This window comes from Eurypyga helias, unplaced genomic scaffold, assembly GCF_000690775.1.
Source record: "Eurypyga helias isolate BGI_N326 unplaced genomic scaffold, ASM69077v1 scaffold46596, whole genome shotgun sequence".
Lineage (NCBI taxonomy): Eukaryota > Metazoa > Chordata > Aves > Eurypygiformes > Eurypygidae > Eurypyga > Eurypyga helias.
The window spans coordinates 1-22,052 of NW_010255591.1; the positions used below are offsets into that span (position 1 = coordinate 1).

Genomic DNA, 22,052 nt, shown 5'->3' on the forward strand with positions numbered 1-22,052 from the left:
CTGCTCGGCCCCTGCCCCTCCGATCGAGCTGTTGTTTGTCTCCTGAAACCGCTCCAGCCGTCACTCGTCGGGAGCCCGCGTGCCGGCGCGGCTGGCGCTGGGGGGACTGACAGCCTGTCACTCCTGAGCCCACTGGGCGAGTGGCTGGCAGTCCGGCAGCATCCCGAAACGAGCGTTCCTAGAAGGCTGATGTTTTTTTCCCAGGCAGTTGGAGCAGACTGTTCTTCCTAGAGATCTGCTTCTCCCTGCACATGTTCCTTCATGAAAACAGGATTATTTTTTTAAGTGACAGAAACAACATCAGGGTGGTACTACGCGACCGGATGTACCAAAGACCAAATTGTTTTTGCCTAGGCAGGGATTTGTCTTTTCTTGTCCTCTTCTGCTGTGTGAAAACATGGTGCTTCTGGGAGATAAACTCCAAGGTGAAGGCCGAGCTGTTTGTTTTGGAAGTAACGTGCATTAAGAATTCTCCTGGTATGGGGCAGCGAGCTTGTTTGGAATGATGTATCAGTGCACGTACTCAGATCTTGAAACATCCCAGCAGGTCAGTGGAGCTGGATGTCTTGTCCGGTTCAGACACTGGGCTTGATGGGGATCAGAAGGTTTGTGACCTATGCTAGTATTCCCCCCCACCTCAGGGTGTTGCCCATGGAACGTGGTGATATCCATCAACCTGAGTGATATAATAATGATAAATGAAGGGCTGAGAGGTTTTGCATTCTCATTTGTGGATGGTTTTTGTTCTTTTTTCTCTACTAGTCACAATGGGAAATGCAAGAAATTCCATGCTAGGTGAATGTAATAAGTAATGGTAGCGTAGCAGCTGCTGGGTAGCTCATTGGCTATCAAGCAGGGCTGTAATTCCATTTGAGAACAACCTGTGTGGTTTTCTGAGTGATATTTTTCAGCTGTTGAGTTAACGAAAGTTAACGTGCAAAACTTAAAATGAAATGTTCCTTTATACACCTGTGGGATTTACAGCACCCCAGGACCTGTTTGAATTCCACTTCCATCGAGTTTGTAGCACAAATAGCAGGCTCGCTGCAAAAGAACACACAGCTGTAAAATGGAAATACTCAGCTCTGCTGCACCTACCGTTGCTTTCCTGGGCTGCCCTTAGGGTCAGTAGCAGTGCGAGTTGCAGGCTTGCAGTTTGACATCAGCAGACTCTCTTAACTGCTTCGTAGTTACTGCCAGGTCGCACGGTACGGTGCGCGTTGGAAGCTTCCTCTGCTGGAGCAGCCCCTCGGCTGCACCGCCTCTGCTCATCGCTCCTGGCTGGAAATGGCCGTAGGGCTGCAGCGAGATCGGTCGCCCAGGTGTGCTTCCAAACAAGGCACAATCAATTGCCCATCTTGGGAAGATTGATCGGGATGGTGATGGACTCGCCGTCTAGTCTGGGAGACGCGGAGGGCAAAGCGTCCGCCAGCACTGCCCAGCGTGGTACATGCGCGTGATGTGCGTGGTGCAGAGCAGGCCGTGGGCTGCTCTAGGAAGACATCTTGAGCGCAAATAATGTTGTCAGTTGAGTCAGTTTTGCAGTTGACCATCATTATTGATGATGATTATTTTATCCATCAATTTGTGGAGAAAAACGATATTTTAAGAATGTATCCATGCATGGTAAGCGGTATATACCAGTAAAAAGTGCGAGTTCTGTGTGTTCTCTGCATTCACTGGGGGATGAAACCGGATCAGTCCTATGTGCACACCAGTTAAATCACAGAATCATGGAATGGTTTGAGTTGGAAAAGACCTTAAGTGCCTTCTGGTTCCACTCCCCGCCCTGGACAGGGACCTTCCCCTAGACCAGCTTGCTCAAAATCACATGTGTACGTTTTGTAGTGTGGTACTCTAAAGGGAGGAGACGCTGCTGTCAGCACTAAGCCAGATTAATAACTTCTGAAGGTCTGGAATCTCAGTGATCCCATTGAAAATGTGTCAGCTGAGATGACTTGTGTGCTAGCCTTATTCACTGACTAAGGAACGGAGCAGCCATGGATGTCCAAGCTGAGTCACAGCTTCTGCGTATTTCCTGAAATAATTTGGGCTGGTAATGAAGAAGCAGCTGAAATTGCTGTATTTGTATGGTAATTTACAGTCTGCGGAAGGCTGGTGCGCATGTTGTTTAAATGATGAGACAAGTAGCTAGAACAAACGGAAGCGGTATTTCAGATGGGATGTGTGAATAAGGAACGGTGTCCTGTAATTACCTCCCTTTATTCTCCTTTTCTCTGTTACAATTTTTGTGCCGCTATACATGTGCGTCATGAGGAAGGAGGCAAAGTGACCCTTCTGACCCATGACTGAGGTAGCAGCATGCTAAAAAACGGGCAGCAAATAGAAGAAATCCTCAGTAGAACAAAGTAGCGGACAGTATAACAGTTGTGTTCTTAAAGGCAGTCTGGTTCATGTACTGTGGGTGGTTTTGCATGAAAATGCAGGAGATCTGACTCTTTTAAACCTTTACACTTTCTTCTTTAAGAGTGTCAGGCAGTTTGCTGGCCGGGGTAAGAGGAAGGGTTTTAAGAATGTAAAACCCAGTGGTCCACTTATTTGCTCTGTTGTATTTCATTAACTTCAGTAATTAATTAAAGTGAAGTCTTACAGTGAAATAAGAAAGACTGATCAGAAGCAGCATCTCTGCAAAGCAGAGCGCGGAGGATGGTCTGCATGGTCTGGTACTTTGCAGTGAAGGTGTTGGGCATCCTCGAGTACATGGGACAGAGCGAAGAGGACAAGTCGGCCGTTGCTGGTGTGAGGGTGAAAAGTCTACAATACAGCTTTGTGTTCGCAGGACTTCCCACACTTTAAAATAAAAATGCAGCAGAGCTAAACCTCACATATAGAAAATAATATTCAGGACCCGCAAAGTTGGTGTCAAGGCAGAGCGTTGCAGACATGGAAAGTCAGATTTAGAGACTCCGTGAAGTGAGGAGTCCCTTTCTCTGTCTGCACACCAGAACAGGTTGTGCTGATTTGTGCTGGTACAGGAAACAAATTGGGCTTATTCTTTCAAACCATCATTCTTCACGAGGCGTATTTTCTTGTGACATGCTGTGCCGCCAGACTTCCCTCTTCCTGGGTCTGCTGTAGGTTGAGTCCCAGTGAAGGACCTGGTGAGGTTGGTGTCTTGGGGGCAGCTACTCAACTGGCCGTTCATCTTGGGCCCTCTAGGTTATTCAAAGGGAAGAAATAATATAAATTGACACCAACAAACCTGATGGGTGAAACCAGCAGTCAGGCTTGTTCAGATTTGGCAGGTAAAGTAGACCAACTTAATTCTGACCTTTATTTGAAGGTGGAGAAGGATGGAAACCAATGCATGTATGAGAGTGACAGAGGTGTGAGAACACGTGGCCATCCAGGAGATGAAAGATGAAGTGAATGAAGAGGAAACTCTCTGGAAAGCAAATAGAAATTATTAGAAATGCTGATCAACATTATTAGAAATGCTGATCAACACTCTGTGTTCTGGGTAGTAATTAAAATAATAAGAGCATGTGGCTTAGGTATTGCCTGCCTTGTATAGTGGGTTTTTTACCTTATCATGCCTGTATTGTGAGTTCATTGTAAGAGAGGTGAACTCCCTATGCTGTTTAATATTGCTGCCTTCTACTGAGGGTAAAGACAGAAATGGATCTAGAGCAGAACTGAATTGGTAGTACTGTCCCATTAGATGCAAAGCTGAGTATGTGCCCTTTGAAAAATGGTCTGACAAGTTATTCCGTAAGGATGGATGTTTCTGGAAAAGAGCTGCGCTAATGTAATCACGTGCCATCACCGAGCAGCTATGGTCTTTGCCGTATCCATCCGTCTGCTTGTTGCTGCCCGTTAGCTTGCCCAGGTATGTGTTCCTATGCTGTTTCCGCGCGGCAGCTGCCCTCTCTTGCAGGAGTGTAGAGAACATTAACTTTCTGTAAAGTGCTCGCCGTGTGGCAAGACCTACTCACAAGATCATCGCTGCAGTTAGTGTACGCGGACAGCGGTTGCCACCGTGTGTCTTTTGGCTTTTCCCAGGCGATGCCTGCCTTGCAAGCGTTTTGTGATTGGGATTTCTCTCATTATTAACAGTACAGTGGCCATGTGGTTGTAGCCACTGGATGAGAAGTGGCCTTTCCAAAATCATTACAAAGCTCCCAGCTGTGCCAAACCCCTCCTAACCTTCCACACGGTTAATGTTATGAGCATGTTGGGGTTGGTTGGTTTGTTTTTATTTTAATTTCCACCCCTGAGTTTGCCAAACTAGATTGGTTTTGAAAAACATGAGTGACAATCTATGGTCTTGCTTTTACAGAGCTAAAAGTTGTGTTGTCTGGTTGCTCTTAAACCCTCCACCACAATTACAAGTATTTACATTTGGTGGAATTTCCTTTCCCAGTGACCTACATCCCGTGAATGCTGTCTGGTTCTGTGCTCATGCTGTGTGTCTGCTCCCTCTTTTTGTTGGGTCTGTCCACTCGGTGTTTGTCTTGATTAGTGTCTGACTAAAGCTCCATCTTACAAATACTTGTGCACATCAGTGATTTCCTGTAGCCCAGCAGTTGCTGGTCTCGCAGGCGTGAGTCGACTGGCTGTGTGTGTGGCTTCCTGGGGTCGGGGAGTTTCGGCTGATGGTTGAATACAGGCTGTGCGTTGGAACAGCGGGTTGATGCTGAAGCAAACTTCAGCTCGATTGGAGGTTTAGGAGTTTTAACTGTGTGATGGCGTTTGTGCCAGTGTATGCACACAGTAGGTAAGCAGAGTACCTCTCTTAGTTGATTTTTTTTTTTGGTGGCTGCCTAGAAAACAACCAAATTACATTTAATAAAATAATAACGTATAAAAGACAAAGCAGAGATGCTTCAATATTTTTTTCAAGGCTGAGGCTACAGGGGAAGATCTATATTTTTCTGTGCGGCAACCCTGAGCGCTGCAGGCTTCAGTAACCTTTGCAAAACTGTACAGAAGCGATCCAGCATTAAAGCAAGAGCTTCTCTGATACTGAAGTTCATGTCCAGGTTTGGACTCTGGCCTGCCATGAGCACCAGATTCATTCCTGGAGTTGTATCGGATGTTAGGACAGTTGCATCAGGTTGCTCTTGGCCCAAAACATCTGTAATTTGTGAGGTTTGGGTTTTTCTTCTCAAATAGGGCTGTGTTTACTTGCCAGCTAGTACTGCAGCCATAGAAATCATAATGCCTCACTGTACGGGGCTGTTAAATGGCCGTTGTGAGTGTCTACATGTGACTCCTTTCCCCTCGTGTCAGCCTGGGGGTGCTGTCGGATGGGGGTGCCTTGCGTGTGTGCTCCCCTGCCCCAGGCCTGGGCAGCACAGCGTCAGGTCAGGCTGTGAATGTCTGCTGGGTCCCTCTTACGCTGTGGAGCCCAGCTTTTTAAACCTGCCCTGAAGTTTTCCAGCGTTCTCATTACTCGGGTCAAGTTTTCCTTTTCTGCTTTGATCTATACTAATAGTCTTGATTTTATTTTTTTTTCCTGTGTTTTACAGTGGTTTGAACTTCATTGATTTGATGGTGCGACAGGGGAATATCGACAACCCTCCTAAGACACCGCTTGTTCCTGGGTTTGAATGCTCTGGAATTGTAGAGGCTCTTGGAGATAGCGTGAAAGGATTTGAGGTAATATTTTCCTTATTTGCAGAGCAAGACTAAACAACAATCAGTTCGCTGAGGATGTTGTCCCCGGTCCCTTCTGTTCTGCCAGTGACAGCAGCCTTCAGCACCCTGTTGAGATTTGAAAGGGCAGTGTTTCCTTGCTGCTTCTCAACCTCTTGAATTAGTTCCTAAAGCCACCGCTGTCATCTCCTTCAGATCCTTCCCAAAACGTCACTCGTGCCATGTACATATCCTGATGGCTAAGTAGGAACTGGCAAGCATGGCTGGTGGGTATTAAGAAAGTAAAAGAAGTGGAGTTAACTTGTTCAGTTCCTGTTCTGGGTCATGTTTGCTGTCATTGTTGCTCCGTTCCTCCAAGTCCACGCACTGCTGACCCTAGTTCCCACTTTTGATCTGGAGTTAACGAGACCTCCATCTACAAGAAGCATTGCTTCGTACAACCATGAGACAGATAAACTGGGCCCCTACTTCTGGGTATGTGACTTATTCTGAATGCTCAGCAGAAGGATCTATTCCACCTAACAGAATGGTGACAAATGACAAATAGTGAATGTACATAATGAAGCTTTGAGAACTGCTTGGCATTATGTTCCCTTCAGTATCTCTTATTACATATAAACAGCATTCTGTCCTATCTCCTGTTCCGTTAATGATGTTAAACATCTATGTTCCCTCCAATCTTGCACTTTATTTCCTAAGTATCTCGGATTAACGTGCATTAACTCAGTTTTTATTTCAAAATTTTTCTATCTTAGCTATTTGCTGAGTCAATCATGTCATCAAGTAATTGCATTTTCTGAATTCTTACTGTACCTTGATCTTAAGAAGGCAATTACCTGAAATATTCTTATTTAAAGGTAATGTTTTTGCTCTTCTACAGGAGCTGTAAAATTTCTCAGTTGAGTAAAGATAATGGAAAATTTAGTTTCTCGCGGGGCCTCAGTGATGAGCTCTTCTTAGGACATTTCTCTGCTTTCCCCTTCCTGCCCCACCTCTGCCCTGAAGCAAGCCATAAGCTTCCAATGCTGCGTGTGACAAACACCAACTTTGCTGTTTGAACTGTTGCTTCAGTTGTTCTGCTCTAGTGTCTGTGGTTTCTAGTTACGCTCCACACTGAAGAATATGTGGATGGCTGGCACCCGGCGTCTTCAGACCTTCTCTCCCTTCGTAGATCTCTTCCCGTTCAGGTCACAGGGAAGTCATGGGGGTTTCGTGCTCTGGACAGGTGTGTCTTCCTGGCCCCGGGTGTGTACTGCCCGAGACAGGACACCTGAGAGACTGCCAGCCACTTGCTGCCTTCGTTTGCTGTTACTGCGTTACCGTGTGACGAATGACAGCACCGAGTGGCAGTCCATCTTGGCAGCACTGTAAGAACATATCCTACATTGAAGCAAAGCATTTTTTATGGAATAATGGTGTAAATGCCTATTCCTTCTCCCATTAAAAGAAAAAACTGATTTCTACTGAGCTCAAATATATCAGGCCTGATCTCTGTAGTTGTGGAGGTGATCCTCAGGAGCTGCAGCCTAATCTGACATGATGACTAGGGTCTGCATAGTGTTTGTAATAAAACAGTGTTTATTATTACTAAGAAATCCCTTGGCAGTCACTGAGAGGGACTTGTCTGTGTACTTTGTGTGCCAGGATATAGGATGTATTAACATCTGCACTAACTAACCCTAGCAGACTAGATTTTAGATGCTTCTCTAACAGCAGAAGGGGACCACAGAGTGGTTACCAGTCAGGCATTGTTAATCTGAGTGTGTTTCTCAAAAGGAGGAAGCATTTCGGTGAAACTGGAATGACAGTTCTCTTTCAGCATCCTCATTCTAGGAGGGACAAACCTTTCAGAACTGTCAGCAGTACCTTAGCTTTTAGCAAACCTGCAATATCCCAAAGCCAAAGTGATGACAGGTACTTGGGAGACCAAAATGTGATCGTCCTGCAGACGTTTGCGGGAAGGTAAAAGCGTCGTGCTTTGCTCTATTGCTGTGGGATACCGTTGAAATAGTCCAAGAGTTCTAAAGCTTTACTGGGTGTTAGTAGGATGTAAGAGAGAGAATGTCAGGCAGGTAAGCAAAGGTGTTTTAGAGGGACAGTTTCTGTTAGTTTGAGTTAAACCATGAAGCCCTGAGGCTTGCTGCTGTCCTGCCTTGTTTCTTACGCTGTGGCGCCATTGGAGAGCTCCGTTCATGGTTAAGGGTGCTGAGTCTGTTGGTGTCTTACAGAAGGGCAGAGGTCTGAGACGGGGTAAAAGATGCGTAGGGGCTGCTGGGCACAAGCCATCACCGAGAGTTTGTAAGGGTCGTGGCTGTGAAGGTTTTAATACATCCTGGCCAAACGTTTGCTCACAGTGGCTCTCCCTAGTATCCCAGTTTCTGCTTCTATGTGAGCGTTGCCTTCAAGTCTGGCTGCACCCCTGCAGAAGCCCCAGAGCTCCAGTTGCCTTGTTATTATTCGTGCCCATCTGTGGGGAGTCACTGTCTTCATGTTAAAAACCTGAAGTTGCAATGAAGGCCATTACACAAGTGTGTGAATTGATGTGCCTGGACCTCTGAAAGGTTCCTGGGAGCACCTGACTGTCTAATGTTAACATAAAATCTTTATTTCTCTGTAGTGAAATACCCTTTCACTACTGTATATTTTCCAAAGAAGTCGAGTAGAGAAATGTTGCATTCAAAGAGCATGTTTCATTGCTCCTTTAAATCCTGTCAAATTCACTTTGTAGGATTAGTAGTGCCCCAGAATCCAGAGGTATATTTTTGATGTTTAAGGTGGCTTATTTCAGTTGTGGGATCAAATTGCTCTCTGACACATGGCTGTAGAAGTGACAATCGTGGAAATGTATTGGTAGAATCAGTTATTAAGGTAATAAAAATAGAGAGTGGATACAGGTGGTGTTATCTTCCAAATGAGTGGTTTCCCAACCCTTTCATGTGCTTTATCTACCAGAGTACAAGGCCTCCCCCTCCCAGTCTGCAGAGAGGAAAAGTAGCTCTAAATTGGTGTGAAGACTGAGAAAGCAAAGTGAAAATTATGCTAGGTGTAATTTTGTACACCTCACCAGTATCATTATATTATTTTTTCCTTTTTTCTTCTTTTTTCTGTAGGCAGATTTCCTGGTTATTAGTAAGAATGCTGTTTTCATCATTTACAGCCCGTTTTGTTCCTTAGGAGCTCTGCTAGGAAAAGGAGATCTGTATGAGTGCTGATGGAAGGCATCAGAGAAGCAGAGTAGCAACAAGAGGTGGCTTTGGATACGTTTGTTAAATTCAAGTTTTAAAATAAATACGATTAGAAACTGTTAAGGGCTGAAAGCTGAGCAGCCTAATTGCTATTTTGGCAAAGATGGGGAGCACCGTCTTCACAGTCAGTCAGTGACCCACAGCTTGAACAGGCGGAGTTGCAGGTCTTACAAGTTGCTCTCCACAGCCTCAACCGCAGCTGTATCCTTAATGCTGTTTTCTTCCCTGCTCGTAGATTGGAGACAGAGTCATGGCTTTTGTGAACTACAATGCCTGGGCCGAAGTAGTGTGTACCCCAGCAGAGTTTGTCTACAAGGTCCCAGATGACATGAGTTTTTCTGAAGCTGCTGCGTTTCCCATGAACTTTGTAACTGCCTACATGATGCTCTTCGAAGTCGCTAACCTAAGGGAAGGCATGTCCGTGCTGGTTCACTCGGCAGGAGGTGGGGTGGTAAGTTGGAACTTTACTTTCTTGTCGTCAGGTAACAGAAGTAGTCTGGTGCAGCTCGACTGCGGTTTGAGATCAGACTTCCCTATGCGACGGACTGCAGTGGGAGGAACCACATCTGTTTTCCCACCAAAACGCTGAGGTGAATGGTTGTCAGGAGCTTTTGGTGAAATAAAAACGTTCTGACAATAAACTCTACTCAAAACCCCCTAATTTGTTGTCAGAGATCAGGGAGCAAGTATTGGCCCAAACATAGCATTCCTCAACTTAGGTGCCTTGTATTTCTCTATGCAAGTGGTGTCGTGGAAGGAAGAAATAAATCAGCTCCCTGCACAAGGTATTTGTCGGTGACTGTAATCCTCCCTGCAGTACACGGCCCTCTTGGAAAACTCCCGCAAATGCCGTGTGCAAGTGTGTGTGATGCTTGCTCCGTGAGACTTTTTCCCCCCTTTGTAGAGGGATTGGGAGCAGTGAAAAGCATTATCGTACCAACCCTGGGGGAAAGGTGCAATTGCTGAATTTGAGTTACTGGTGCCTGCTGCATGTCATAGTTTTGATTGTAAGTAAGGAGGCGAGTTGCACGGGCAAAGCAACAATAGGATGAGTTTGGTGGAATACCAGGCCACACAGCGACATAAAAAGTTGGCACTTGGTGTTACCAGTTCCTTGAACTGTCTTTTAGGAAAACTCTCTGTCCTTTAGAAAATATTTAAGCTCATGCAAAATACTACAATAGTGTCCGGGGAGTTTGTTTGCATTTGAAATTTTGTAGTCCTTTTCCATTTAGATGGAACAGATTTTATGACCCGATTTTAGGACAGATTTTATGACCCGAGAATTGGAGTAGCTCTTCGGTTTTCCTGTTACGCCTCATTTATGTTGAATTAATATTCTCTTGTCTACGAAAGTCTGGCGGGCAGCCCCAAACGCCTTGTCCCTAATTCTGTGCCCTTAGACCTTTTTTCAGGTTCTCATATAAAAGAAAGCTGTAATCAAAGGAATAAATTCATGAGTTCCCTGTACAAAGCATTTTTAGCTAACAATAATCCTACTTGCAGTAAATGGTCCTCTTGGAATACTCTGTAAATGAATGGAATTTATAATCGTATTATGCTTCAGCACAGCACAACTTAGAGCGTTGTGGCTGACTTTATTGTTCTTCAATATTAATCTTTTCATGTGGAATTTAGGGCTGTGAAAGCACCGTGAGGCCGTGCATTCAGGGGGGCACTCTGCTCTGCTGGCATCGCAGGCTCAGCTTGGGCTGTAAGGCGCTTTGCCTGGCTGACGCTGTACAGACCCAGGCTGAGAATCACCAAAACACCCGAAAGCAATCCTGGTGTTCTTTCTCTCTTCCTTTTCCCAACATCCCTCACCTCTGTTACAGCTTCATCCTTTCCCAAAGCAGTTAATGCTCTGCCAACTCTGACGTAGTCTTCTTCACTCGTGTCCAGCCTCTGCACCGGGCTGTTCCCGTGAGGAGCGTTTGCCGCTGGTCCTGTGCCGGGGCTGCTGGTGGATCCTCTGAGAGCAGCTACAGGGAGGACGGGGCCTAGGTGGCTGCCAGGAGAACAGGGAGAAACCAGATCCATCACCGGCAGAGCAGTTAAATCAAACAGTTTCCCAGGGACAGAGCAGAGATGCAGGAGGACAGCCACGGTGGCCAGTAACGGATGCAGGTCTGAGAGTGCTTCAGGGGGACTGTGAGAGGGAGATGGGGCTGGCTGGCCTGCAAGGCAGCATGCTGAAGTGGGAAAAATGGCTCATGCAGCCCCCTGTTCTGTGTAAGGGAAGAGCACGTGTAGCTAGAATTGGAAAGACTTTTCCCATTGCTTGGTAGGTCTTGCAGGTAAAATATGACTCTGGAGATACATGGAATTTTTTCCTGCCTGCTAAGTAGACATAAAGGTTTCAGAGAGGGCTGTATTGCCCTTTAAACCACTCTAATAATCAGTTTGCTAATCCTTTGAAAAGTTTAACGGCCTCAGTCGGACACATCGCTCTCACAAATTTCCTAGTTAATGAAACAGAAGCCTGGCACTGCAGCCTCTGTGGGAAGAGGTTTGTGCTGTTGCTTTAACAGATGGAAGGCCCATTCCCACTTTCAGCAAGTGGGAAACCTGTCCAGTTTGTTTCTAAATGTCACAGAAATTCCAGCATACTTCAGTGAGACAATAGGCTCCCTGTGGGGCTGGCGGTTTGGGATTGTTCCTTTCTCATTATGCAAGATCATTATTTTAGCTGCTTCAGGCAGTTCATGAAAAAGAACTAGTTGCTTCAAAGATGTTTTTCTTTGTTCTGGCTCCCCAGTCTCCTCTGGGAGGATCCTGCAGCTTTTTCAGTAAATGGAATCAGGGAAAAGTCTCTAGACCCTTTACTTAGGTATTGCCTCAGTTTGTTTATGTGGCCTTACTTTTGTTTATGGATGGGTTTGGTAGTGAGGTACCTTAGCAGTTGTCCCCCATCAGTGCCTGGGCTGTGGCTAGTGTGTGATGTTACCCTTTGCTGTTGGACAGGGTGCTTTAGACAAGCCAGCTTACTGATTTCCAGGAGTTCCAGGGGATGTCAGAGGATGATGTAGAGAAAAAGGAGGTGTTCCAAGGTAATTTATCTTGGAAAAAGTCTCACCTCCCTGTCTGTTAGAGACTTGAATCCTGTTCCACACACCAAGTGAGTACCCTCCGTGCTGCCCGCTCAGCTGGGTGGGCCAGGTACTGTGAGATCTTCCCCATTCATGGTAGGAAAGGTGGCTCACTGCGGGAAGCACCCTGTCTCTAGCCAGGAACTGGGGGGACACTCAAACTCTGCTTCTGACACGATCGGTATGTTGTAGCCTCCTCTGAAGGGGAGGGCTTGCTGCAGTGCTTAGAACGGGCATTTGAAAGGAGAAGTTGTATTTGCTTTCCTAGGGCCAGGTTGTTGGGCTTGGCTGTTTGGAAAGGGGGCTGCTCTGGGGGTTGGGTCGGTTTTCCTGTCTCTCTAGTTTTTCTCCCCTCGAGATAGGGGTGGTCAGGGGAGACTGACTCAGCTCCTGGCCTGGGTGCTGAAGCAGGCTGGAGAAATTTTAGGAGCTGCCTATGAAGGTGTGGTACAGGCTCACAGTCGCATTGTGTGATGCAATCAGACCTCCGTGAGAAATGAAGACTTGCAAAGCATCTGTTAATCACTGCTCGAGCTGCTGCTGACCGAGATCTAACCAGAACAAGGGTGCCATATGCTCTCGTCCAGGCCCCTGCTTACAGGACACTTGACACTTCTGCTTATGCTGTTGTATTGAGTAGGGGAAGTTTGATAGTTAACCAAAGATGTAAATGTGTAGTACAAATAGAGTTTAAATGCTTAAAGCTATGGAAATGTTCATGTCTTCTGAACTGATTGCTAAAATAAAGTCGGCTAGCACTGGACTTGAGAAACTTCCTATTTATCCATACATAGAAATTAATGCTCAAAAATAAGAGTTTGCAAGACCCTGTGACTTACTGTGGGACACGTTGGCCTCTCTAAACTGTCAAATGCTGTAATTGGTGTTTGAAACGACTGTAAGACAATGGTAGAGTAGCTCCTTTCACAGATACACTCCCACGTCTCTTTTTTCAAGTGAAGCAAACAGAGCATCAGTGTGCACCCAGCTGGGACTGATCTGCTGTAGGAAGCAATTAGTGCTTTACAGTGAAGGCTGTTGAAGTCAGTGCATTCAGTGCAAGTCACAGCACGGGCTTGTGTGAGATTGTAAACTTGCTCTTAAAGTTATTAATGTAAACTGTATCCTGGGTTAGTTGCATTAGTATAAATACAGGACTGTTGTATTAAAAAAAAAAAAAAGAAAAACCAAACCCAAAGCAAAAAAAACTTGAGCTCTTCTCTTCTAGTGGTAATCAATCTGGTCTCTCTGTGATATCTGCCAGGGAAATTAATTCTTTCAGGGGTTTAGATTTGTGAGAGACAGTCATTATGCCCACCTACTTATTTGTTTGCTGTTTATGTACTTCCTGTTCTGAATATTTAGAGCACAAAACTTTGGTCATTAACCAAGGTGGTGTGAATGCTTCAGTTTCATCACTTCACCCCTCAGACGGAAGGCTGAACTGTTAGCCAGTTCTGCAGCATTTCAATCCTACAGATGCTAAAATTAAGCTGCCTTTCATGCAGGACCATCGATTGCTGTCCTGAAGCTGCTCTGACCTCCTCTTTCAGGCTCAGCAGCAGAGGAAGTTACAGATGCAGCTCTCACGTTTGAATTTGAAGGGTAAATCTGACTTGGCAGCAGATTTAGGTCATCCTGGCAGGATTGGTTGCTGCTTGGCAGGAACCCTCTTTTTTTATTGTGTCTTCCCTGCATAAATTGCAAATATTTAAGGATGTGTTCCAAACTGAATCACTGAAGTGGTGATATTTCATCTGACAAAGAACTGGCACTCCTGAGTAAATCTAGTCACCCGCTATCACAGGCAGCATATAGCAACCCTTCCAAGAGAATTATCAAATTTCTTCTTAAAAAAAACCCCTATGTGTTTATCCCCTCAGTTCTCTCTGCTCTGTCTTGCTCAGTGACAAATCTTTCACAATTTCTAAACTGGCCTTTATTTGTGGCCAGTTAATGTATCTTTGTCCTGCTGGTATAGCCCATCAATTAAAATTAGCTCTTTTTTCCTCTTGGGGCACTTCTTTCAGATCTCTTTGGCAGGATGTACATGTGCTTAGGGCTAGAACCAGCTCGGAATCAAATCTTTCCTCGACCCGTATTTTTCAGGCTGAGAGAAGGTTGGTTTGTTCATACCCCTTTTTGGTGAGGTCAGGTGGCTGTTTCCTTGGTCATCCTGCAGACACACCTCTGGGCAGATACGTGTGCGTTTCCCGGGCTCTGAGCTGGTTGGCAGCAAAGTGGCAGTAAGCCGATAGGAAAGCCAGAGCCTTTTAAAATAGGTCTCACAGCATCCATGGTCCTTTTAAACATTGTGTGGGTAACTGAATGTAGGTCTGTCTGCACCTGGGAGGTAGGAGCACATTAAACAGCACTCTTGTGTTGGAGTCAGTCCTCCTTGAATGGGAATAATTAGAATTTACTCAGCTTTTCTGACGCTCCTGGCCTGCATACTGTACCGTGGCATGAATACTTCCCACTTTGCCGACATCTTTCCTGGATACCTCCCAGGGCTCCACTTGCGATTTTCATATTAGCAGTTCATAGCCATTCTGCATTTGATGAATACACCCCACGTGCTTTCCTCTTATTTCATCTCCAGCAGCCAAGGAGGGGAATAAATCAGCTCACGCAGAGCTCTGTACTGAGTCTGTGCTGCCTGAAGTACCTGAGCCATCTCACTGAAAGCCGGACAGGGTATCTGGCTGCTGAGCTGCCCTGTGCAGCTGAGAGCCTCTGAAGCAATGGATGTGCTCCCTCGGCAGCTCAGGAGACTCCCAGTGCCATGCCCGAGTCCCTTTCCAGACACTGCCTCAGAGTGTAACCTGTTAATCGTGCACAGAGGCCTGGAGCCGTGCCCAGAATCAATGTCCCTGACCAAAGCAGGCTGCAGTCTCTGCGGGCCTTTCTCCTTCCTCTCACATCTCTGAGGATGTGTCCTGTCCCCAAGTCCCCTGCTGAGCCTGCCAGTTCGGACAGAGTTTGTATCCCCTGGGTGAGGGTCTGGGCTGGGTGTGTTGTCACAGCCCCGCTGGGCTGAAGAGGGTTTGTACCAGATGGAGAATCAGCCCTGAGTGTTGGATGCACCTCAGCTGCGTGGTTTTGCAAGCGGGTAGGAAAAAGCACACCCTTGTGAGTTGTTGCACAGAATAAGAGATTTTGGGGTAAGAGATCATGATCTCATGGTGAGTCTTTCTCCTTCTACTCCAGAGCTTATTCATGGTGCTCCAAGTGTAGCAGATGCTGCCCTACGCTTGTTCAGGAATCATTTCACTCTGCAGTGTGTGGTTTCCAATTACTCAGCTGTAATTGAAAAACAGCACCTTCAAGAGATAGTGTTGTGTATGTGACTTCCCCTAACACCAGAGAAAAGTCTTCCTTGACGCCAGGAGAGCGGTAGATGCCTTCTCTTGCAGGGTTTTTGCTGTGTGGGTATGGTGTGCCAGGTCTGGGTATGGCTCTGTGGCATTGAAGCCTTTTGTAAATGTGGGTTCTCCTCACGTTCGGTTCCAGACAGGTTTCCTGTGCAAGACTGAGTCTGAATGATTTTTTAAAAATACTGTAGCACCTCTAAGCTGCAAAAATATCATAGAAATGATAATTTCTTGCTGATACTATAGGCTCTAATGGGTGTAGTTTTGGAGGGTGGTATCTTTCAGATGGTTTGTTCTCATGCTGTAACGCTGGGCTCAGTTTACAAAATAGCAAAAAAGATGCTTTCTTGAAAGCGCACTGATCTCCAAGTGCTGTAACTCCGTGCACAGCTTGCCCGTCTGACTGAGCTCTGGCTTGTGCCAGCAGGTGAGACCCTTCTGGAATTCCACTAACTTACACACCTTATTTATATTTCATCCTGTGAAATTAATAAGTACCAATCAGCTAATTAGATTAGTAAGTTTTCTGCTATTCATGCTTTATATATGACTTTTAATGACTTTTTTTAATTTTGAAATTGCTTAAAAGCACCAAACAGTCTATTTCAGTTTTACTTCCCCAAAATCTACTTTTCTTTTATGTGATTATGTTGGTATGAGAGGTTTCCTATCCTGTGGGTTTAAAGTCGGGTTTTAAAGCGAAGGAATGTAAAGAAATCCCAGTCTCTCTACTGGATCCGAGACGCTATAAGCATATCCATTTATAACACATTCTGTAATAATCGTATGTGCAGATTAGGTGCAGCGTACTGGTTTTACAAACTGACAAGAGACCTGGAAAAGGAATCCATCATACAGGCTTTGAAGCTAAAGAGACACAAAACTCCAATGCCAAATCCAGTATTAGGAGACAAGCTTCATTTCCACAGAATGCTTTAATCCAATTTATTAATTTGTCCGAGGACTCGGCGTGTGGAGTTCTGCATGATAAGTAGCATATAAAATATATATGTTTTAAAGGAGATTAATTCCACTTTAAGAGAATATTTTGTAATGATTTCTATCCCTTCAGTGAAGCAATATATCAGTTTTTTCAAAGGCTGCTAAATCCTATTAAAAGTAAAATTAGTTGTCCAAATGAGAATTATTTTTTGCCACTTATTAGTTTTCCCACGTCCAGAAAGCTTGAATCTAGTCTGTACTTACATGTAGAAATTTGCATCATATGAGAAAAACTAGATGTGTGAAGAGTTTTATTTTCATTTTTCCAATCATGTCTACCTAATCAGACACCCTTGTGAGGTTTTAGGGTCCGTACACCATTTTCTGATATCACGGTGCCTGCTTCTATGTCCATGTGGTCTCCACAGTGAAGGCTCCGGCGCAGATGATGCGCTTTTGTCTGGGCAGGGAGGAGACAGAAAACTCTTGTCTCTGTCTGCATCAAAGCAGTTTTTAGGGGGTGAATGGCTTTGGATTCCCAAAGACAGGACAGGGCTCATTGCCCCCATGATGCTTCCCGGTAAAAGTGTGCAATGGGCTAGGATCCAGCATGGACGCTGTGCCTGTCCCTCCTCAGCCCTGGGAGGAGGGGGTTCTTCCTTCCAGCTGCAAAGCCCTCTGTGTGTTCCTCCTTTGGGAGCTACGGCCATTCTGAACCTTGGGGCCTCACGCTGGAATCAGAAAATACAGCCCTTTAACCGCTCCTGCTAATCCAGAGGTAGCCAGATGACTCAAGGGATTAGAGAAGAGATTTAAGAGTGACTTGCATAGCCACGGTGCTGTTTGGAGCTTAGTGGAATTCCCCAGAAATCAGTGAAATGGTTGAGGTCAATTCTCCTGTTCTGGGGAGGAAAAGTCTGCTCCCAGCCTTTATTCCAAGATTTCTGCGGTACGAATACTAAGAATACTTTGCACAGAAATAAGTAAGAGCCGACACCAAGTGAAGATGGCCAGAAAGCTGTAGAATGTTTTGTGGAATTGCCTGAAAATACTCCAGTGATGTTCATCCAACTATGAAAGTACTGGTCATATGAGTCAGTTTTAGGCTTTAAATATCCGCAGAAAGCTGGCAAGTATTCTGATCTGGGATTTTAGATAAGCTTATCTCTATGGGGGGAGCGAGGGGTTACTAACGAGTTTGAGTCAGGAGGAAATAGCTTCTGCACATCCTGAGGTTTTTGAGCATTTCTGCTGTTCATCTGCCTGTCAGGTTGTTAAATGTTAAACTGTCTTCTGCAAGATAAAAATCAACATGTTTTCTACTCTAATATTTGACCTTTTAAAGATTCAGTGTGTTTGATTCCAGATATACTCATTATCCCTCGTCTCCCCAGGTTAGATTGAAAATGCAGAAAACTAATTAGAGAACAGATCAATAATGTCAGAATTTCACTCAACTAGCATATGGTGTAAACTACTGACACGGCTGCATCACTGGGGAGGATGGTTTTCTGGGAGACAGAGTGAGAGAAGAGGATTGCTAGTGAGAATTACTAAGAAAAGGAGAGATACAAAATCCAGATTGATTCTTCTTGTAATTTTATGTTACCATGTTTATGGAGGCTAAAACCTGGGCTTTGGAACAAGGTGGTTGTAACAGAGAAGTGAAGTATGATCAGAGTGAAACCTTTTCTGCTCCCAGAAGACATAACATCCTGTGAGATGAGGCCCCCCAGGAATGGATTTTCCTATGATTTCTAAGAGATTAGGGGTTCCAACCCAGGAAAATGGTGGGTGACCTTAAAAAGAAAGGGTCACTGATGCTTGGTATTAGATTATCGTGCTAAGAATCAGCATTCCTACCTGGGTCCTGCTGTGTTTCTCTGAGCTGTTGGACAGGGGGTTCAATTTGCTGTGCTGCTCCATTTCTCAGCTCCACGGTAGGAATGAGAATGCATCCCTTCTCCTGCTCTCTGCTCTGTGTCCATCCCTTCTCCTGCTCTGTGTCTATTCTGACCTGTCCAAAGGATCACGTAAGCTGTGCCTTGCTCTGTAGCTGTTTACCGATTAATCCAGTAGGAAACCAGTCTGAAACTCCTGGATGCCACCATATATAAACAGCAATAGTGTCCTCTCTTGCCATGTTCAGCTCAGATTGTCACTAGCAATTATGTTCAGCATTGTCCGGGAGGATGCCAAGACCCCCAGGGTATGCAGGGTTATCTGATTATTCTCCTGTAAATAAAACCCAAGCACTGGTTACTGATATTTACATACTAATAACCAGCGTTTCTGGTTGGAATGAACAGAAATGTGTTTATCCTTGGATGGTTTTACTGGTCGTGCATACTGTTTACAAATGGCGGTCTTTTGGCTGTAAATATAAGTAAGAACCTGCTGAATTCCATCAGACATTATTTTTAGAATGACAGTGCGGGTTCTTGCTTCAGGGCATGTCTGTGTAGCTGTGCGAGCTCCAGTGGAATACTGTTGTTCCAACAGGAGGCAGGATGTGGCTACCAAGTGTCTGTCTTCCATTTAGTTGTTAGTGTGTTAAAACAAACCCTCGGATTGTAAAAAGATGACCTGTTAGGATCTTTTTGGAAATCCAGATGGCTCAGCATTACGCAGTTCTTCCCTTCTCTCTGCCTCATGACATTAGAGGTTAAAACCTAGAGAAGTTAAAGCCTTCAGGGGCCTGAAGCTGGAAACTCCAAGTACAGACATTTGAATGCGGGAATTGTTGAGTTTTCCTAAACATGCTCTAGGTCATTTTATCCCCTCTGCTCTCGGTCAGTTTTGAGGTTGGTGCACTGGCCTAAGCAGACCTGTTAGTGGGACTCAAGGCTATTCCTGCGTGTTGAATAATCTGTAGCAGTTAATGGTAAGAGGTACACCAGATTTGCTTTACTGTGCAGTATTTGTTACCCCAACTTGCTGTCTCCCACTGGAACCATAAGAAAAGGCAATCACTTCGGAATGGTCGGCTATATCCTGTCCTGGGGCTGACTGCACTAGGCCTTCTGTACTAGGATGGCAAAAACCTGAACGTAAAAGCTCTGTCTGAGCACCAGAGGAGCCAAGTGCTTTTACGTTTCCTGCCAGAAATCTTGTCTGGGACGGGGTGCTGCAAGGCCTTCCCCATGAGCAGAGGGGATCTGGATGCCGCGCTGTTCTGAGGCACGAGGTGCCAAACGGACTGCTGACGCTACTCGAGGGGCTCTGTGAGAAACGCGCCTAGGATGCAAGCAGCAAATGAGAACTGCTTCTCTAGCTCTCTTTGAGTAATCGCTCTTGTTCCTTGTAAATTAATGCCACTTCCCGTAAATTACACTGCCTTTGTTAAAAGATCAAGAACACCACTTTCAATGCAATTTTGGTACGTTAAATTACTTTTATCCTTGCAGTTGCTTTGTCTTACGAATATCCTTTTGGTTGAAGTGTATTTTTTTTTTTTCCTGTGGCTGCACTGCATTGCACTGGCAAAAAATTAGTTTGGGACATCCTCGTACATGTTTGGTCTTGGATTTTGCTGTGTCATGAGTGAATAGGCATCTGCCAAGTCTGTCAAACAATTTCCACATCCGTGAACTAACGTAATGATGTGTTTGCAGGGTCAAGCTGTTGCTCAGCTCTGTTCAACTATTCCCAATGTTACTGTTTTTGGAACAGCTTCATCTTTCAAACATGAAGCCATCAAAGACTCAGTAACTCACCTGTTTGACAGAAACGCAGACTACGTTCAAGAAGTAAAAAGGTAACCTTCTGTTTTCCATAGTAAGGGTTGTGTAGTATTTGGAAAAGTAGTGTGAAAGGCACTATGGCTGATTGTATTTATGGGAAAAGATTGCCTTTGAGAGATTGGGAACTGTAGTTTATTCCAGATATTCTGTCTGTCCACTGCAAGGGACAAGATAGCAAGCATCTCCCTATTTCTCTATAAGCAACATAAGCTTTATTAGTCCATGTTCATCCTCGGACATCTGTTGCAAGCAAAGTAAATAAAGTGACAAAGAACTAAGGATTTACCAGAAGGATGTACTTTGCTGTTATCTGTGTAGGTAGTAGCTCACTGCACTGAGTAAGACATCTGTAGTGGATCTGTAAGTTATCCAGGTTTTGGAGTTCTCTGCTGTGCTTCCATCTGTGTGGTGGGTTTTTATCTTCTGCCAGGGATTGATATCAGAGCACATGACTCCTGGTTTAATTCCAGATCCTTAGATTTTGTTTGCGTTCAGATTAGAATCATCTTGTTGCTGTTTGAAGTCTTCATGTGTGTTTCTGTTTACATGCTTTCAAATACTTTCGTTTTCCAGTTCGACTCACTGGTTTTAGATGTTGATGTTGATACAGGTGGCAAAACTTTAGGCTTGATTGTAACTTTTTATCAACTAGATGTCAGCAAAGTGTGAAATGGAAGACTTTAAATAACTTTACAAGGACACTGTTTCATCTGAGAACTAGGATAAAATGATCTGTTTCCTTATGAATTCAGGAAAAAAAACCCCATGAATAAGAAAAATGTCCTTTTTCTCTGACATTTATTGATTTTTCCCCTTCCGCCCCCCCAAATGTTCTCTGATATTTGCATTCACGAAAAAAAAAACGTGAATAAGAAAAATGTCCTTTTTCTCTGACATTTATTGATTTTTTCCCCTTCCGCCCCCCAAATGTTCTCTGATATTTGCATTCACTCAAAAAGAGCTTTATATCTATGACCTGTTATTTGATAATAGAATTTTACTGAAAGCCCTTCAAAAGGGGGAAGAAGATGGTTTCCCACTCTTGTAGCCTGAAAGGCTTGTGTTGCCTAGCCCAACAAACTCTGATTCCAGCACTGAATGAGTTTGAATTCCCTTTTGATGAGGAGAAGGTTTTCATGTAGTCAAAGCATCAGCCTTAGAGTCCTTTCTAAGGTACCTGGAAAACGTTCGCATGAAGTTAACGCTCAGCCTGTATCGTGCTGGCTGACCAGTCCTGTGGATCCTATTGCAGAGTGAGATTTCCTGCTTGCTTTTTAGAATCTCGACAGAAGGAGTAGATATTGTTTTGGACTGTCTCTGTGGAGAAAATACTGGGAAGGGCCTCAGTCTTCTCAAACCGCTTGGGACTTACATTTTATATGGTGAGTAAAAAAAAGCCAGGTACGTGTTTCAAAACGAAAGCTTTGCTGTAAAATCTCCCATACCACTAGTACAGAGCTGGAGGCTGCTGTGTTGTAATTTCTCAGTTTGGCCATTTCTAATCAAAGACTTCAGTGGAGCTGAGCATGGACTAAATTACTGAGAAGCAATAGGTAATACAAAAAACCTCTTAGAATCCAAAAGTGAACATAGGTTTCAGACTGTTACACATTATTGGGTGATACAGAAGTGTAGGAGAAAGCTTGGATGTCTCATTCTGCTCACCGTAGGAATCAGTCTGGCCAAGGCAACTGTGGTATGGTTCTCGTGGGAGGGAAGCTGGGGGGAAGATTTCAGAAAGAATGCTGCCCTTGTTTAACGGGGCTTTGAGGAGTTCAAGCAGCTGCTTCTGCGCACAAATCTCCGTTCACGTACGCGGACTGCTCCGTGTGCCGAGTAAGCATGTCTCCTGCGGTTCTGCCAGGTTGCCACACTGTGTGTTGATAAGCAGGCCAAACTTCTGTAGGAGGACAGCTCAAGGGGTTGCTACATTTTTGAAATGAAGGATGCATGTGTATCGCAGTGGAAGGTGCAGTGGCATCACGGGTAAGCATACCTGCCTCCTGGGGCTTTCATCTCGCTGGCAGGAGGGCAGTAACG

General features: G+C 44.9%; 1 protein-coding gene across 1 annotated transcript in view; it reads left to right on the forward strand.

The window, feature by feature from the left end:
- Positions 1 to 5,492: 5,492 nt before the first annotated feature.
- VAT1L (vesicle amine transport 1-like) overlaps positions 5,493 to 22,052 on the forward strand; it is a gene marked incomplete at its 5' end in the record, with an annotated part of 41,374 nt that continues 24,814 nt past the window's right edge. Inside the window, 4 exons of the mRNA XM_010153364.1 lie at positions 5,493 to 5,622; positions 9,100 to 9,315; positions 19,884 to 20,026; positions 21,291 to 21,394. Coding sequence (XP_010151666.1) covers positions 5,493 to 5,622; positions 9,100 to 9,315; positions 19,884 to 20,026; positions 21,291 to 21,394 — 593 coding nt within the window. The remainder of the gene's footprint in view (positions 5,623 to 9,099; positions 9,316 to 19,883; positions 20,027 to 21,290; positions 21,395 to 22,052) is intronic.